Source organism: Lutra lutra, chromosome 2 (genome assembly GCF_902655055.1).
Source record: "Lutra lutra chromosome 2, mLutLut1.2, whole genome shotgun sequence".
Taxonomy (NCBI): domain Eukaryota; kingdom Metazoa; phylum Chordata; class Mammalia; order Carnivora; family Mustelidae; genus Lutra; species Lutra lutra.
This window is the reverse complement of record NC_062279.1, coordinates 201,701,436-201,720,438: the sequence shown is the minus strand read 5'-3', so window position 1 is coordinate 201,720,438 and position 19,003 is coordinate 201,701,436. Positions and strand designations below refer to the sequence as shown.

The window sequence follows — 19,003 nt, the reverse complement described above, 5'->3', positions numbered from 1 at the left end:
ACGTACACAGTGAGACAATTAAGATTGCTTAATCTTTCTATCTTTACTTACTGGTCAATAAAGTTAGAATTCAGAATTTTCTAAATATCCTTGGTTACAAAAACAGACATTGTTCAAAGGGAAAATATGGAGGATAATATGTAGCTTTCTTCATCTCTGGTTAATTAAGCAAATAATGATTGTCTGCAATGTAACAGACACTGTTCTAGAAGGTGCAGATATAGCAACGAAGAAACAGGACAGAATGTCCTGCCTTTATGCTTCTCACATTATAGAAGACAGACAAGAAACAAAATATGCCATATATGCAATGGTAATAAAGGCTGTGGACAGTAGCAAAGCGGGGATCTAAGTGGGGTGGGGGAAGAGGACCCTTCAACCAAAGACTCTGAAGGTTGTGAATAAGCCAACTTTGCAGAAGTCTGTGGGGCCCACATTCCAAATGGAGACAGCAGCCTGAGTAAGGGGCCAAGTCTGGCTTGTATAATTGAAGTAGAACAGGGAAGTCAGTGGAACAGGAACCTTATGAGAATTGAGCATTAGTGGACAGCACGGCAAGAGACATAACTGTGGAAAGGAAAGCACCAGGGTGTGAGGGTCTTGGAGATCATTGTGAAGACCTTAGTATGTGCTTGGAATGAGGTGGAAAGCCACAGGGGAGTTTTGCATAGAACAGTGACATTATCTAAAAAGACTCATTTTAAAAGGATCTCTCTAGCAAGGGGGTGTGTAGGAAAGGGCAAAGAGAAGAATGAGAAAGAAAACTCTTGCAGTAATCCGAGCAAACAATGACAATGGCATGGGCCGGTATCATAGTAGTGGATACAGTGAGTGTGGTCACATTAGGGATGTATTGTTAAGGCAGAGCTAATAGGATTTGCTAATGCACTGGATGTTGAGTACAAAAGAAAGATGAAAGGCAACTCCAAAATTCCTGGCCTGAGCAACTGGAAGGTTAAGGGTGCTATTTGCCAAGATGGGGAAGACTTAGAGAGGAAAATATTCGTGGGAGAGAGATCAAGAGTTAATTAGGAAGATATTAACTTCAATGTCAGGTAGGCAATTGGACACCTGGAGTTCAGGGGACAGTTTGGGCTGGGAATACAAAGTTGTAAGCCATTAATTTAGGTTAATTTAACGTATAAGGATCCTTGAGATCACCAAGGATACTGGCGTAGATCTAGAAGAGAAGAGGCCTACAGATTTAGACGAGATTAAATAAGTGTATACAAGCCTTCTGTGATAATTTATCTAATTAATCTCTAAAGAGATGCTCTGTGAAATTAAAAAATATTCTGATACTCCTTGCATGAGAAAACCCAGCATTGTCTGATAGCAGTCTGGGGTATTGCTTTTCGAAAGCAAGAATTAGATCATCTTAGAAGAGCGGTTAATTCTCTGAATTTTTGCTGTAAGGGACTAGTTGAAGTATAATTAAACAAAGAAGGGTTGCTCTGCATCAATAGCTAAAATGTAGGACCTGCATCACGCGCTGGCATCTCAGAGACCAAATTATGTTTGGTTGGTTGCTAAAAACAGCTGAGTGCTAACCGGATCTCTCAGTAGTCTGAGCCGTGGACTCAGAAGTGGGAGAAGGAGCACATTTTTGTTTCAGGAGCGACTCGGAAATAAGTTTATCAGCCAAAGAAATAATAACTCATAATGTTTATTGAGCACTTATTAAATATCGGGTCCTGTGAATCAGGGATTATTATATGTCCCTTCTTCAGAAGCAGCACGTTTAAAGGTGCTCACCGTCTCATCCAAGGTCACACAGCTGGGAAGTGGCAGAGCCAGGGTTCGAACACAGGCCTGTCCGATTCCAGAGTCTGGAGTTTTCATTACCCTCTCAAATAAAAAGTCATTTTTATTGAGTCATTCACATTTTCTAATAATTGATTTTTCATGATAATAGTAGTTATTGGATGTTGTAGTTGTTCCTAGATGGTTGGAATATGACTCCCCTTCATTTCTATATTTTTTGCAATTTCTATAATGACAATATGTTACTTTAATTACAGAAAGGCTTTTACATAGACAAGAGAAAAATTGATTACAAAATAAGTTCTATGGAACTATGCTTTGGTATTAGTATTTACATCTACAGAGTAAGTAAATGCTCACAATCGATTTTTTTTAAAGATTTTATTTATTTATTTGACAGAGATGGAGAGAGAGAGCAAAAGTTGGCAGAGCAGCAGGGAGAGGGAGAAGCAAAGCTCTCTCCTGAGCAGGGAGCTTGACCAGAGGCTTGATCCCAGAACCCTGGGATCATGGCGTGAGCTAAAGGCTGATGCTTAACCGACTGAGCCACCTAGGCATCCCTCACAATCCATGTTTGCATAGAATTTCCTTCTTTTGTTATATTTCCAACTTAAAAACTAGTCAAATGATTCTGACTTTTTTTTTTCAAATAAATACTTTCTGTTACACATTTAACAATGTTTTCATACATTTTTCGCTCATTCTGCATAATTTGTGAGTTAAAATTTTCTATTCAGAAGTGAAGAAACAGCCACTAAGTCTTTGAAGAGCTGTTCTTCTGATTTCTAGTTTAGTACAGCATTTAGTTCTGCTATATTTTGAAGATAACAGAATTAATCTTCCAGCTCATTGAAGAATCATGGAGTTCAGAAAAGCATTTTCCACGTACTGCGCCCTCTGGTGGGTATGTCGTTACCCATCAAGTACACCATGACTTGGGTGGTTATAGCTACTACCAAAAATGAATTATTTTGAGGATAAATTGAAAAACCAAAGAATCCCACTGGGGGATTTATTTTTACTTACTAAGATGTCTTACAGACTTGACCTCTACATTTTCAGTTAAAAGATTTATCTTTATAAATAATACAAAAACCATATTTGAGCTGATTGGTTTCTTCCCCAGACAGAAGATGGAGAACCAATCGTTGAAGGAATGCTGGACATTTCCTGGGGAGTAAAACGGCCTATACAACTGAAAATCCAAGATGAGAAGCAAATCCCTTCTTTTACTAAAGTGAAGTCGCCCGATGTCTTTTCCAGAAGGTAAGCTGTCTTTCATGTTTTAACGTCTCAGAAGATGACCTTCATATTTACCTGCCCTTATTGTGTGGACTTTTAAAGATGGGAGCCCGAATGCTTATAACACGATCTCATCTGATCCCCAGCAACTCTGTGAAGTAGGTGTTCAGAACCCGGGGCTCTGAGAGTTTGGGAAATTTGTGCAAAATCTCCAAACACCGTGTAGCAGACCTCAGGTGTACCACTCTGCTGTGTTGCTTCTCTCCCAGAAGACTGAATTCCTTTATTAGAAAAGGCAAAATATAAAGGCAAGATTCCATTAGGCCTGGTCACCAAAAGGGGGGATAAAATGTAAATTTCTCCTCTCCTTGGAACAGAAGGCTCTTCCCGCTTTCTGGAAAGGAGCTTTAATTATACCCCACCTGATTGTCCTGATCCTGTTCAACAGAGCGCAGCAAAGCGTCTCTGAAGTTCAGCAACCGCACAAGACCATCCTCTGTGTGGGTTTATGCAACTGTGCCCTGAATACAGACGTTGGGCTGATTTTTTTTTCATTTTCCTCTGCAAATTTTAGAAAAATAAATATTCCCAGAAGGAATCATACATACAATTTTTTTTTCTTTTTTCTTCCTAATTCCCTACTTTCCTTCCTTTTTAATCCTCAACTTTCCAACGTATCTCCCTGCGGTATATACATGGAGGTACCGAGAGCCTTCTCCTTACCCATCCTGCCATGTATAACATCTATTTCCAGATAGGCTGGGGCTCTAGGAAGAGAGGATGAAGAGAGAGCCAGGACTTTTTCCTTACTCTGATCTTCCACCGTAAGCAGGGGGAGCCCAAGTATCATCGTGAGGGGAGACCCACTTCTGTTTGGAAAAACCACTGACACCCACTCTGATTTGCACCTGGCCTATTTGTTCAGATATGATGCTCCAGCAGCTCTGAATATTTTGTAATTCCCTATACATACCATGCAGCGTCTTCCTTGCCTGCCTCCTGGGAAGTCTCCCTGCTTTTCAGCATCCATTTGCCTGACTCCCTTCTCTCAGTCTTTTCAAACTCTGGTCAGGGAACAAGGTAGTACATTCCACAGAAAGCCTTTTCTGACCCTTTCATGTGTATGAGGTGCACTGACAATTTTTCTAGTCACTTTCTTTTTTTTTTTTTTTTAAAGATTTCATTTATTTATTTGACAGAGAGAAATCACAAGTAAGCAGAGAGGCAGGCAGAGAGAGAGGAGGAAGCAGGCTCCCTGCTGAGCAGAAAGCCCGACGCGGGGCTCGAACCCAGGACCTGGGATCATGACCTGAGCCGAAGGCAGCGGCTTAACCCACTGAGCCACCCAGGCACCCCTCTAGTCACTTTCAAAATACGCCATTAATTGCGTTTTATGCACATACCCCACTCCCCCGGCCTGCAAGCTTTTTCAGGGTATGGAACATACCTTATTCATCTGTTATCTTGGTACTCCATAGTGTGCCTGGCACGAAGAAGAAACTCAAAATAGAGTCTTGAATCAAGCCCACAAGCCCGGTAGTGAAGTTAACCTCTGCTCTCTTGTGAAAACTGTCTCCATCTCCCACTTCTGACTAGTCTCCCATCCAGGCTAAGGGTTGCCGATGGGCGAAGGGTCCAGTGTTCTTGGAAGAGCAGAAGGGAGACCACAGACTTAGGCAGCCTGTTGAAGCCATGTATCCCTCACCTTCAGAGACCAGATGACTGATGGCGCTGATGATTCTAAATGACTAGGAGCATCTTGTAAAAGGAGAAATTAACCCTGGGCTCTGCGTTGAGATTACTGTCCAAGATATGAATTTGGCAAAATTAGCTATCATCGTTCATATGCCTAAAAACTCATTGCAAAGTTCTCTGAGCAGCCGGTTGCTTTTGATGCATTTTCATTATTCAAGTCATGAAAACTTAATAAATATGGAACATTAAGGGAAGATGTCAAGGAGATGCAGTGAGGTACTTGAATTATCACGTGAAGTCTTTTTTTAAATGGCTACCCCAAGGTATTTTTAAATTTTCGAATTAAAATTCAAAACACTTGTTCCTAAAAATCCTCAATTTGGGCACAAGTTTCAAGAGACCAGGTGGGCAGAGTAATATTGATGCGTCTACATACACGGTGGCGGGTTAGAAATGAATATTCTCATGATGTGCTTTCCATCGACACCAACGGCCTTTTTCAGTGTTTATCAGCAAGAACATTGCTGTGAACGAAACAGGAATGATCTTTCATTTCAAGTTGAGAAAGAATTTCCTAAAGAACTTGGCTTGCCCTTTACCACAGCAATGAAATTTCCTGGAACATTCGAAGTGAAGGGCACCTTCACGGTGTATCAGATCCTTCTGGAGGTCGAGAATGATCAGAAAGAGATGCTGTCCCTCTCACACTCAAGACCAAGATTGGATTCCATTGTGGTCAAGTAGCCAAGAATCTTCCGTGGGAACCAGCTCAACACCCCACAGCAAGGGGCAGCATGATTTAGAATGGCTGTTCCTTAGCCTCTGGTTCCCTAGCAGAGCACAGGGCCGCCTGAGAACCTATTTTGTGTCAGTCTGGTCCTAGTCACAGTCACTCTGGCTGCCACCCATTAGGTGGCATTCACTTAAATTCTGAGCCTTGAAGGAAATCCTGTGAATAAAGGGTGATTCCCTCATTCTCACTTCTTTTTTTTTTTTTTAAAGATTTTATTTATTTATTTGACAGAGAGAGATCACAAGTAGGCAGAGAGGCAGGCAGAGAGAGAGGGGGAAACAGGCTCCTCGCTGAGCAGAGAGCCCGATGCAGGGCTTGATCCCAGGGCCCTGAGATCATGATCTGAGCGGAAGGCAGAGGTTTAACCCACTGAGCCACCCAGGCGCCCCTCCCTCATTCTCACTTCTCAGGGCCCTTTCTCATCCTGAGCTCCTGTCTGTGGGCAGAGCTCCTGTCTGTGGGCAGAGCTTCTCCCTCTGCTCCCACCAGGTCCCAGATGGGGGATCTGCAGTGGGTGGACATGGAGGAGAAGCCGTGGAAGTTGTGTACTCAGCAGTGGGAAGGGCAATGGTCTGGTCTTTCCATTGACCCATTGAGAGCATCATCAGTTTGTCAGGCTAACTTGTTTTATTTATCTTTGGAATGAGTCACCCTGAGTCAGCTTAGAGGGAGTGGTAGAAGCTTAAATACAAATCAGTTTGTTTGAACCGTGACCACCTGTGATCCTTTATGGAAAGAATCCTGTGGGCAGTACTTTGATCTTTCCTATCTGGTACAAGTATTTTGTTTCGAAAATCTTCCAAATTTTTTCTCAAAAACAATAACAACAACCCAGCCTTACTGAAGTTATGTTTGCTTGCACCAGCTTTCAGTTCTGATTTTTAATAAAATCAGCTTTGGCTCATTTTGTACAGATTGTGACAGAATGACATAGAGAACAGAAGCCAGACAGGTGTACATTTGAATAACCTTAATAATGTAGTTTTTTTTTTTCTTACAGCACAGGTAGAAAAATAATCACATTCCATTTGTTTATCAAATTACTACCTCTTTTTTATTTTGCATCTCATCAGAAAACCTCCCCCACAGTTTAAATTTACCAACAGTACACCCCCTGAAGCCGTCAGAGCCGCACTAACAGTTGTGTGCTTGGGCAAGTTACACTATGAGACCTGCATCAAGTTCCATCCAATTTTCTTTGAACAGCTCTGGGTAACTGCCCTCAACTATAGTCATGTGCAACAGTTATATGTGGGTGACTTCGAATTACTCAGAGCTCAAAACTGATGCTTTCAGAAGTGGGGCACCTGAGTAACTCAGTGGGTTAAGTGTCTGCCTTCAGCTCAGGCCTGGGATCAAGTCCCACATTGGGTTCCCTGCTCAGCTGGGAGACTCCTCCCTCTCTCTCTGCCTCTTTCTCTGCTTGTGGTCTCTCTCACTTTCTCAAATAAATAAAACCTTAAAAACAAAACAAAAGACCCTGGTACTTTTTACTAAGATGAGTTAGGGAGCAAAAAGGGCCAAACACTCATATGCTGAGCCATGTTTGTCCCCCTGAATTTGGAACCTTAAAGATAGGCACCACAACTTACTGAGAACACTCCACCTAAGAATGCTCCGAATACAATAGTAAAGCATGTTGGCAGAAAGCATGTTGGCAGAAAGACAGTTTTACATCTAAACTCTCCTAAGAGCATGGCGAGATATCTGTGGAACAATGGATTATGATGATCTCTACTAATTCTATTTGCACACACATTTTATAGAATCTATATAACCTTGCTTTCAGGGTATAACTGAATTATTATATCAGATTTGCTTAAAATCAGTATAGAAAGTATTTAAAACACATACTGACCTTTCTGGTATAAATACAATTTTAATAATATCATAAAATTGTTATAATTTAGGGTATGCTTACCTATGGAGGGCCTCAATACTATATTAATACTATAAATCTGAAAAGCACCATGAGCCTCATATGAATAGAATTGATGTCATTACAAGATTTTATTACTTTTCAGGGGAATGACACGCTGGGGGGAATTTGATGATCTTTACCACATTAGTGATCTGGACAGGACCCAGATTCCAGCATCTGAAGCAACAAATTACCAAGAAGGTAAGTACCAAATTTTTAACTAATGGAGAGACCTCTTTTTTAATGTAAGGGGTGAATCCTAAATCTTTCTCTGAAAATTTAACATTTTACACACCACTAATTAATAAATCTCTCATATTAAAAACATCTCTTAGGATCATACTAAAATTCCTGCAGTGCTCATATGATGTTTAAGAACCTTACTTTACTATATAAAAATACAGTGATTTTTTAAAATTACATCATGTCGCTTAGATTTACTAGATTAGCTAATGGTTTGAATAAACTTGTGTACATAAAATTCTTCAATATTTTCCTGAAGGATTAGGATCATTTATTATACTCAGTAGCCTTTTATGTTAGACCAATCCCCTCAGGTTGGATTCAACATCTTTTTTAGAAGTTGAATGTTTTAGTTAGTTAATAGATATTTACATAACACTCCTTCCCAGAAAGAGGAGCATTTACTGGGATCACTGTATTTGATAGAATTGTTTCAAGCGCTTATTTTAAAAAGAGAAATCAACTTGAACATCAAGTAAGTTCATATCGAACTTGACAAACAGATGGTAAATCGCAGCTTCTACGACAGGGGACCTCGGGAGCCATAATGACGATGTAACAGTAGTAATATTAGCAGCTGTCATTTACTGAGACCCTGCTAAGTGTCAGGCCTGATATTGTGTATCTTACATAGATTTGGTTTTCACATAATATATGTGAAATATATATATCCTCCCTCCCAAGGAGGGAGGAGCTGATGACTGAGGCTGGGAGCAGGCTTCCTCTTTCTGGGTTGGCCCTATTACCAAGCTGATATTTTTTAAAGATTTTATTTATTTATTTGACAGAGAGAGAGAGAGAGATTACAAGTAGGCAGAGAGGCAGGCAGAGAGAGAGGAGGAAGCAGGCTTCCCACTGAGCAGAGAGCCACATGGGGGCTCAATCCCAGGACTCTGAGATCATGACCTGAGCTGAAGGCAGAGGCTTAACCCACTGAGCCACCCAGGCACCCCTATCAAGCTGATTTTAGACCGAAAAGGGTATCCTGCTGACATTATCCTCATGAATCTATCAACAACTTCCAATGTTTATTTATTTTTTCCAAGCTTTTTTCATCACAGTCCTTCCTGCTGTCTCCATAACAACCCATATTTAATAACAAACATGATGCTCCTTCCAAGATTCCCTTATCTTTGTCTAATGGCTCTTGGCATCTTTTATGTAAGGGTCCTTCCTGTCTGCCCTTTAAAAACACTCTTCTAAGCCCAGGGGAAATCCAATGTCCTGGCATCAAAGATACCATAGAAACCTATTGATATCTAAGCACCAGTGCTAGAAGAAGATGAAATATCTCATGCCTATTGGATGACATGCTAATTACAACAGGAATTTTTTTTAAAATCCCAAGGTAAAATGGAATACTGTTTCCTACTGTTTGAAACCATTATAGTTCACTGCTTAGCTACATATTTTCTTATCAAATTCATATTAAAATCCACCCAAGGAGGTAGGCGGCTAAATGATGTGGCCTTATAACCTTTATCCTTCCCAGATTATTTATCTTATCACAGTAGCACTCTGAAGCTTTACGCAGGAGAAGAGCCAGAATCCCCGTTGCTCTATCGAACCATGAGTGAAGCTACGCTGGTGAGAAAAAGGATGAAGCCTCCAGCGATGGACGGAAAAGAGAGACAGAAACACAGGGTCTCCATTAACGGGCACTTCTACAACCATGAAGTGAGTGGTAGTTCCATTCATGTCATTTAAAATAATGTCTGTTTTTCTAACAATGCCACTCAATTTGACTTACACTTAAAAATAGTCACAATAAACTAGTAGTCATCTAATATTTATCAGGCACTCTCTATGTGTTAGGTATTCAACTGTTTTAAATTGGATTTTGATGAATTATCTCAATCTCTAAAACAATCCTATGAAATAGGTACTGTTACTTTCCCTCCCTTACAGGCATCCAGTAAGTAAGGTTCACAGAGGTGAAGTCATTTGTTAGGGCACACTACTTTTAAGTAGCAGCTCTGAACTTGAATTCAGCTTTGTCTGAGCCCAGAACTCCAGTATTAACCAATGCGATGGGTGAACCCTGTCTCAGGGGCTGGCTGTGTGCCAAGCACCGGGAATAGCAAGATGGCTCAGTCCAGGTCCCTGCCAGCACAGGGCTTGGATGTCAGGTAAGGAAACCAAGGCATCAACAAATGGCATTAGAATAATGTAAGTGCTACAACAGAGATGAGTTCAAAGTACACTTAAACACCATGATTTAAATAAAGAAAGAAAAGCCAGCCACAGACCTATTATTCCAATCAATCAAATTTCTCCTTTCTCCACGTTCCCTTCCAAGCCTTGTACATATATACATATTTTTTTATGCAAGCGTAGTTGTACTTTAGACATAATTTGTATTCTGATTTTTCACTTAACATGTTAAATTTATGAGCGCCTTTCCACAGTTTTTGTAAGGCATTTCACTTTGCTGAAGGTAGGAAATATATAATTTTTTTCCTAGAACTCAAATTTTTCATGTCATGTACTTCAGCAATTATTCATCCATTCATTTAATAAATACTTAAAAAGCACTTACTCTGCGCCAGGTACCATTCTAAACCCTTTAATACAAAATGTTAACTCGTTCCTCCGAAGCTTTTCTCCTGGAGGGCTTTTCTACCTGATTCCTTCTTCTACCCTTGGGAACACAGCTGTAGCATGCCTTTGGAGGCCGTTGTGAATTCTTCATTCGAATTAGACATTTTTCTGGCTCCAGAATTTCCTCTTAGCCATAAAGTAATATTGATAGTCCCCTATAGTTGCACAACTACCAATTGCCCTGGTTTCTATGCCTCATAATTACACTGTGTCTTCATCTTCTGGGGCTAGTTGGTGTGAAAGAAGGCTGTGAAAACCACCCTGTTCCAGACGAGCAGCTTCCAGACGGGCCCTCCTCCCCGTGTTAAGAATGACATTAGCCCTAAGTTGGCAACATCGTGTAGTGGCTACATGCTTGCCTGCTGCAACCTAACCACCTGATTTCCAGGTCTTGGTGAGCAAAGTTAAAACATACCTCCATCACTTAGCTGTCATTCCTTTATCCTTCCTACTTTGCAAGGTGGATGGGACTAAAAGGAATGAGGTAAGCTAAGCACTCAGCACAATGTCTGGCCCAAAAGAAGAATGTGATTTACATTAGCTTTATTGTTGTTGGTTAAAAGAGATCCAGGTGGAACGACACCGAGGTCCTGCAGATGCCTTTCGCTGCAATTTAATAACTCAAGAAAACAGAACAAACCCCCAAGCCCAAAAAGAACTCTGTCAGTAGATGTGCCATGAGCGGCATCTAGGAATTTAAATTGGTAGAGTCGTAAGATGTGTTTTTATGTCACGAAACCCCACGAGAGAGAGAGAGAGAACACCGGTATCGTTAGGACATGAACAACACCCGTATTAGAGGCTCAGATGATGACACCCTGTACATAAGTTAAGACTACTGACTTGACCCGTGGTATATTTCTATGTGAACAAAAATAATAAATGATTTTCTTCTATTGTGTGTTTTGGCCAACAAAACTGATCTAAACCTCTGAAAAACATGATTCCAAATTCATTGTATGTTGGCAGTTTGGAAGGGCTCTTGGAGACCATCTAGTCCTACTCTCTTATTTTATAAATGAAATCCTAAAGAAGACTCTTCAGGTCTTAACATCTAGTGGGTTGACAAAGTTGAAGTCGTAAGACATTATGATCTAGGTCTCTGAGTCCTGATCTTCTGCTGTTGCCAAACTCCATGAAGATTATTCATATAAACAAAATCAAATCACATATGTTACCTACCCTCCCCTTGGTGCCAGATGATCATATGGGTCTCCAGGTGCCATAGAGCTCATCAGCACAGGTCATATGTGTCACACACAGTGACTCATCAATGCCTCACAATGTGCACAAACATTGAATTTTCTCATCTTCAGCAAGGCTTTATTCCAGACATCCTCCATACATCTACTTTGAAAAATTATTTCCGTCTCCATATTTCTATTCATGGAGATGCCGTGAATATACGCACTTTGACATTTACTTACCGACTTCCCAGTATAAGGTTCATCTGACGTTCCATCGAGCCACCCCAAAACCCACCCATCTCTGTGTCTGCTGAACCCACCTCATTTTTAGAGTCTGGGAACACTATTCATGTTACTTTTCATTTGTGTTTAGGTATAGTTGATTTATTTTAAAATCTTGAACCACAGGGGAGAATGGTATGATTATCTAGTGAAAATGTTTTGAACATCCTCAAATGATGTTTTACCTAACTTACTCTAGAAACAATGTAAAGCTGCTTAAAAAGATACATGATAGCCCAACAATAACAAAGAAAGCAAGCACAAGAGAACAAAATTTTTTAACCTGGTGATTTGGGATTTTTTTTCCATTGCACATAATAAGGCCAGGTTCAACATATTGATTCTTGTTAGTTTGATGTAATTTTAAGAACTTTGTTTTCTTCCCAGACATCAATTTTCACTCCAGCCTTTGGATCAGAAACTAAGGTCAGAATAAACAGTAATATGAGGACTGAAGATGTAATAGAGCAACTTCTCCAAAAATTTAAGGTGAACTTTATTATGAAACTGAGCTATAACTCTCTTGTATGTAATTTAACTGTAGATACATAAATTCACTCTTCTGATAAAGACCTATGAACATGTAAATCTAAGTTGTTCAGTTCTGAAGAATTCTTCTTATGTATCTCACACCTTTTTCTAATTGAGCCTGAGAAATTACACTATTCCCTGGGAGCAGAGAAGTTTTCGTGTCTAAAAGTGCAAAATGAAAGTGAGGAAATAGATACATCATTTGGGTCTGGTTATCTGATAATGACCAGTCGATCAAATATGAAAGAATTCATGTTCACTTATTTTTCTCCATTGACAGATTGAAAATAGTGCCCAAGATTTTGCACTTTACATTGTTTTTGCAACAGGAGGTAAGCTTGATCACTCTTTTTTATAGGATTCCAGGATGTTTTAGTTTTCTGCCTCTGGCTGAGATTCAGTGGAAGAAAGAAAAAAGGAAGAAAGAAGGAAAAGAGGGAGGGTGTTTTAGGTTATTCATATCTCACAATTTCAGAGGAAGATGACTCAATAATAAGGTATCCTAGAAGAGCTTATGATACAAAACAGTTTGCTTGTTGACCAGACGTTAAATTACCTGAGTGGCAGTCAGGGCACAGGAGTGCGAGGTGGGGGTGGGGGGTGTCTCTGGAAAGTTCCCAAGAATTGTTCTGAATTGATATTGTTGATTTCTATACCTCTTTCTTTTTGGCTTTCCCTTCTCACTCTCTTACTGGAGTCATCAATGCACACCACTTCTCTCTGATCTTGTTATTACCGCTTTCTTTGCACAGTTTCTGCCACACTCTAGGAGTGTTCTCTCTCCCTCAGTAGAAGAAAATATGCACAACTCAGTGGTAGGGAGCAAAGGTTGGCAGGAAGACATTGAAGACATTGGGAAGAGGCTACATGTGGGGTGCTGAGAGCAGGGATGAAAGAGAGACCAGAGAAAAAGCGAAGGCAATACTGAAATGAGTTTTTTGAAAACCCTAAAACTGAAAAAGATGTATGTTAAAAAATAGAAATATCTCCAGTCATAAGTTGAGTATCAGAATGAGCTGGAAATTGAACAGTATAAAAATAATACGTTTTGATGCCAGAACAACTGAAGAAAATGAAAATTGGGTCTTTGAAAATATACAAAATTAAAGCCCTTACAAATTGAAAGCTTAAAATATAAGAAGTACAACTTTTAAAAAATCTAAGGGTGTGTGTGTACAAATATATTCATATTCTACTTGTTTAGGAAAAACTAAAAGGTATAAAATAAAAAGCAGAAATAGACTATATAAAAATATAAAAGATACAAATAGTAGATTATGAAAACTATCAGGTAAAAGGTTAATACCTATAATATCAGAGTTCTTGCAAAATGATCACAAAAGACAATTCAATGAAAATAGAACCCACAATGCAACATTATCTCACATTTAGCTGATTGACAAAATGTTTCAGAAGGATTCTACCTATGTCTGGTGTGGTGGAGGGTAAAAGGATATTTTCATGCAATTCTGGTGAAATATGACTGTCTTTACTTTCCTGGGACTCATTCTAACATTATTAACATTCACAGGATACATGATACATATCCTTTAACCTGGCAATCCCACTGGTGAGAATCTGCTCGACAAAAATAAAAGGACTAGTACCTATAGATTTACATGCAAGGCTATTTTTAATTAATTAATTTATTTATTTATTTATTTATTTAATTAAAGACAAAGTCACCTATCGTAGGAGAATGATTAAATAAGTGGTTATTCGCAGCCATTAAATGGAGTGTGTTAGATGTATACCAGTTAAATGGAGGCAATTCCATAATATCGATTACATGAAAAAATACAACATGCCTATAAATGTATATACTTTGATCCGATTTTTGTAGAAGAATGACAAATCCCATCTCAATATGTAGTATATAAGATCATATGATCAGGGAGAAAGGTATGAAATAATAAATATCAAATCACAAACAGTGATTACCAAGCTAGGGCGTGAAGGTGATGTGGAGAAGAGGGTGGAAAAAGGAGGAACATAAAAGTTAAAAAACAAAAAAAAGTAAAAGATTTTTTAAAACATGACTACAATAAAAATAACAAGTTTCACATGACCCCCTTTATGTATTGTGTGTTTATGTGTGTGCATAAAGACGTATTCTAAGGGATGGCCACATGAAGGGTAAGGCTGATTGTCTCAGAGTTCTGGGATTCCAGGTGATTTTTACTTTCTGCCTTGCACTTGTGTCTATAGTTTCAATTTACAATAGCATGTATGTTTTTTTTAAAACTGTATTGAGGAATGATTGGGAATAATTGACAGATACAATTTTATATACAATATGATGATTTGATATATATCAAATGATTGATGTATATTTACATACATTTTACATTACATTTACAAACATTTACATTATGGGATATTACTAAGATTGAGATAATTAACACATCTGTCACATCACACAGAGCTTTTCACGTGTGTGTGAGAATGCTTCAGATCTACTCTCAGCAACTTTCGAACATACAATACCATATTATTAACTCTAGTCACCAAGCTGGACTTTGGATCCTCAGAACTTACTCTTCTAATTATTGAGAATTTGTGCCTCTGTCACCCTCTTTTCTCTCCCTGGCAGTAGGAGTTATTTTATAATTGGGAAAGAAAATGTCTATTTTCACTGCAAAAATGTAGTTCTTTAAAATTTTATCTGTAAGAATCATGTTTTATTTTATTTTTGGTGTCAAAAACTCTTGTACATAAGATCTAGAACAGAATATTATCATAACTAGCACCTTTTAGGGATCAGGAACAGAGAAAGGAATGGAACCTCCAGCACCTGTTTGGTATTAATCTGGAAAATAAAGACGGGGGCATTTTAACACCTTGTATTGACTAAGCCCATGATCTACAACAGTGTTTTTCAAATTCTAGTGCATTTCAGAATTACCTGAGAAGTTCATTAAAAATACAGATTCCTAAGCCATCCAGATCTAGGAATCCCAGTCTGGGAATATGTATTTCTAATACTTATCCCAGAAGCAAATTCATGAAACAAGAAACCTTTCTCTGTGATACTAAGAGTACAACAAATAGGATGCAAAGCCAAGTTAATATAAGATGTAGAGATCAGAAGAGGATTCTAGTGGGTTAATAAGATGAGCTAAATTATCAGGCTTCTCCCTTGCTTCAGAAATGTAGAGGAATTAAAGCGATGAACTCTGACTGTGGAAACAAGAATGGATAATATTACTTTAATTGTGCTCTAGATCCTCTCCAAGTCCCACCCAGGGGATGAGAACAGTTCTGATTCTTAGACCTGTTAAGAGCCCAAGGTAACTGATTGCATAAATGACAATGTAGAAAGGACTAACTGGTCTACCCTTTTCCCTTTCAGTCTATTTCAACATATCAGACAGACTGTAAGTCAGACCATGTCACATCACTTCTCATATCCTCCAGTGGTCTCTCTTCCCACAGGAAGGCCAGAGTTTTATGCTGGTCCCACTACATGTTCTCTTCAACTTCGAATAACCCTTCCCTCATCTTCATGTTACCCACCATGTTCCCTGGCTCTTCTTTGATAGCATTAGGCATGCAGTAACCCATAGGGTGCCTGACTTATTTACTTACTCTGACTGGGACACACTTCCCCCAAATAGCTCCATAGTTCCATACCTCATCTCTTTCAGTCTTTATTCAAATATTACATCTTCAGTGAGGCCTTTCTCAGCCTCCCTATCCATAAGAGTATACTTGTCCCCTGTACACACCTATTTATACATACACATTCTTTCTACCCCTCTCCTTGCTTTATTTTTCTTCTGAATGCTTATCACTAATACATGACATGTTTTACTGGTTTATTTTCCTCAGCATCTGTGTCCTCAGAATGTAAGGTCCATGAGGGGAGTGATTTTTATTCTGCTTTGTATTATAAAGTGCCCAGCACAGAAAACAATGCCTGAAACATAGTAGGAACTCAAAAAATATTTGAGAGAAGAGGAAAGGAGATGAATGTAAGGGCACTGTGTTCTGCTCATGTTTCATTCTGATAAAAATGAAATCACGGATGTGAAACTATTTTGACAGAAAGTTGGAAGTGCTTAGATGGGTGGAAATTTGAAGTTCTGGAAATATACCAGATTGGAATTCATTTTCTTTCTCAGGTGAATAAAACAATAAAAATACCCATGATGTGAAAAACATTATGAATATATTTTTTCTTAGATTTTATTTATTTATTTATTTATTAAAGAGAGAGAGTGTGTATGAGCAGAGGGAGGGGTAGAGAGAGAGGGAGAAGCAGACTCCCTACTGAGGAGAGAGCCCAACGGGGGCTCAACCCCAGAACCTGGGACCATGACCTGAGCTGAAAGCAGATGCTTAACTGACTGAGCCACCCAGGTACCCCTATGAATATATTTTTAAGGAAGATCCAAGGATTGGGTTGGGATGAGCAACAAGGGAATCATTGAAGATAATTACAAAGTTTTGGACCTGAACAACTGGGAAGATGAAAATACAATAACTGAACTAGGAAAGAATCAATAAAAATTTGTTGAATGAATGAATGAAAAATCATAATTTCTGGGGTGTGTTGCTTGATAAAAGCACAAGTGGAACTGGAGATTTGTCTGATTATCCGAACCAAAGGCAAGGCTGAATTATCTGAGATACAAATCAAATTTAAGGGATAGCAAGAAAAAGGAGTCCATTTGTAGGGTGTTTTTTTTTAAGGTTTTGATTTTAATTCACTCATTTGAATGAGTGCCTCCTGTTTTATGTTCTTTTTAGGTCTTCTTCCAATGTGAGCTAAAAAAGGAAAATGAATGGATGACCTATCTTTCTTCTCTTTCTCTAGGATGGATTCCTGCCTATCGTTGATTCTTTTTTTTTCACTTGCAGAGCGGAGACGGCTAAAGAAGACAGATGTCCCGCTACTGCACAGGCTCCTGCAGGGACCTTCCAAAGAGAATGCTCGCATTTTCCTCATGGATAAAGATGCAGAAGAAATTAGCAGTGATGTATGGATACTGTCACCCTGAATCTGTCTTTGCTTCCTCCTGACTCAGCATCTCTCGCAGAATCTGCTTTCTTTTTTGTTTCATTTTGTTGTTGTTGTTGTTGTTGTTTTCTTCCCTCCCTTTCCAGGTGGCTCAGTACATTAACTTTCATCTTTCTCTCCTGGAATCCATCCTTCAAAGATTAAATGAAGAAGAGAAGAGAGAGATCCAAAGAACAATAACCAAGTAAGTTAGGAGCATGCATGCCGGGTGCTTACTCCTTTAACAGGTCCAGTTCACAAAATGTGTTCAATTTTTAATAACTCTCTTTCTCCTTCTCATTTTCAGATTCAATACAGAAAAGGCTGCTATACTGAAATGTCTTCAAAGTAAACGGGTAGTAAAAACAGAGACAACCGTTTAGCAGTACAAGCTGCAGTTACCGAAACACTTCAGCTGAATCAGAGGGATATTACTATTTGATGAATGCATACATTCGACCCTTGCATTCATACAAATACATATGAACTTGAATCTGTAGGAAATTGAATGTCGAAAAAGCTTGTCTCCCTTTGAAGAGATGAGGTTAACGAGGGTTCACAGTTGCACTGAAAGGGACTTGAATTTAGTTTCAGTAACTGAAACAGGCTTGGATACTGTGTATTCCAGATACTTGAATAGTAAAACACACCAATGAACTCGAATCTAAATGGTGTTTTCAGATGTCATGTCACTTGAACTTCTTTTAGCTCAAAGTATTGAGAGAACTTGAGCCTCATCAACTGATTCTCAGAAATGATTCAGAAGTATAAGTTTCTAGCTCTCGAAATACAAAAGGAGCACATTTTCACCCAATCAGGGAATTGGAGGGGGACAGTGTTTCGCAGCTCCCTGAAAACTCTAGCATCTTTACAAAATCCAGGACTGTCTTTGTATGGTCAGTGGCTTTGGCTATTTGTAACATCAGAGCTATCTGTCCTTTGGGATGGAAAAAATTATGGGCCCTGTTAAGAAATCCAAATTGCAATTTTCTCAACCTGAGCCCTTTTCATCCCCCCTCTGTTCTATTCATGACTTTCCAAAGTATTCTTAAGCATTTGTAAAGTCAGTTGAACTAGTTTTCTTTGTTTTTCCAAACAAGTTTACCACAGAGACTTAATATATCTCATCTGCTAGAACAAGATTTGGCCCACAGTAACCATTTGTTGCCGAATGAAAAGATCAGATAATGCAGAATTTGTAGCTGAAGGTAGGCAAGGAATCTGGAGCTCTGTTCTTTTCCTTCAAGACAACTTATTCCAGGAGGTAACTCTCAAGGTACCTCAAAGTCTGCTAAAACCAAAAAACAAACACAGAGAATGCCACAAGCATCCTCTATGATTTTATTTATGAACTCTATATTAAAATGGAGTTTTATGCAACACTGTTCTGTTCTCTAAACTATGTCCATTTGCATTCCTCTTAAGCATTATATTAAATTGTTTGGGTACATTACATGTACTAAGGGAGAAGGGTTGTCTGTAGTAAGCCCAAGTTGGAAGATTATCAAAATTAAAATGCGACACCTTTTTAAGACAAAGTGTCACCAAAACCGAAACCTAAACCAGATGAAAGTAAAAGTGTGCTATGACCTTTAAATTCTAGGAAATCTTTTCTTGAAGAAAACAGAGGCTAGCATCATTATCCTTCCAGCTATCAGTTCGTAAGAAAATGGTCTCATCATGCCAAAATGGGGCAAATGAAGACGTTAAAATTCGGTATACTTATAAAAAAGATTTTAAGT

At 38.9% G+C, this 19,003-nt stretch overlaps 1 protein-coding gene across 3 annotated transcripts in view; it reads left to right on the top strand.

Annotated features, from left to right (window-relative positions):
* Nucleotides 1-17,924, top strand: part of RASSF6 (Ras association domain family member 6) — a 42,391-nt gene extending 24,467 nt beyond the window's left edge. For 2 of the 3 annotated variants that reach the window (XM_047719506.1, XM_047719505.1), the window contains exons 4-11: nucleotides 2,891-3,030; nucleotides 7,519-7,616; nucleotides 9,151-9,335; nucleotides 12,116-12,217; nucleotides 12,540-12,591; nucleotides 17,123-17,241; nucleotides 17,369-17,466; nucleotides 17,569-17,924. In XM_047719506.1, coding sequence (XP_047575462.1) covers nucleotides 2,891-3,030; nucleotides 7,519-7,616; nucleotides 9,151-9,335; nucleotides 12,116-12,217; nucleotides 12,540-12,591; nucleotides 17,123-17,241; nucleotides 17,369-17,466; nucleotides 17,569-17,644 — 870 coding nt within the window. In that variant the 3' untranslated portion in view covers nucleotides 17,645-17,924. Of the gene's footprint in view, nucleotides 1-2,870; nucleotides 3,031-7,518; nucleotides 7,617-9,150; nucleotides 9,336-12,115; nucleotides 12,218-12,539; nucleotides 12,592-17,122; nucleotides 17,242-17,368; nucleotides 17,467-17,568 lie in introns of all 3 variants that reach the window. The other variant, XM_047719507.1, reaches the window with a different exon arrangement.
* The last annotated feature ends 1,079 nt before the right edge of the window (nucleotides 17,925-19,003 follow it).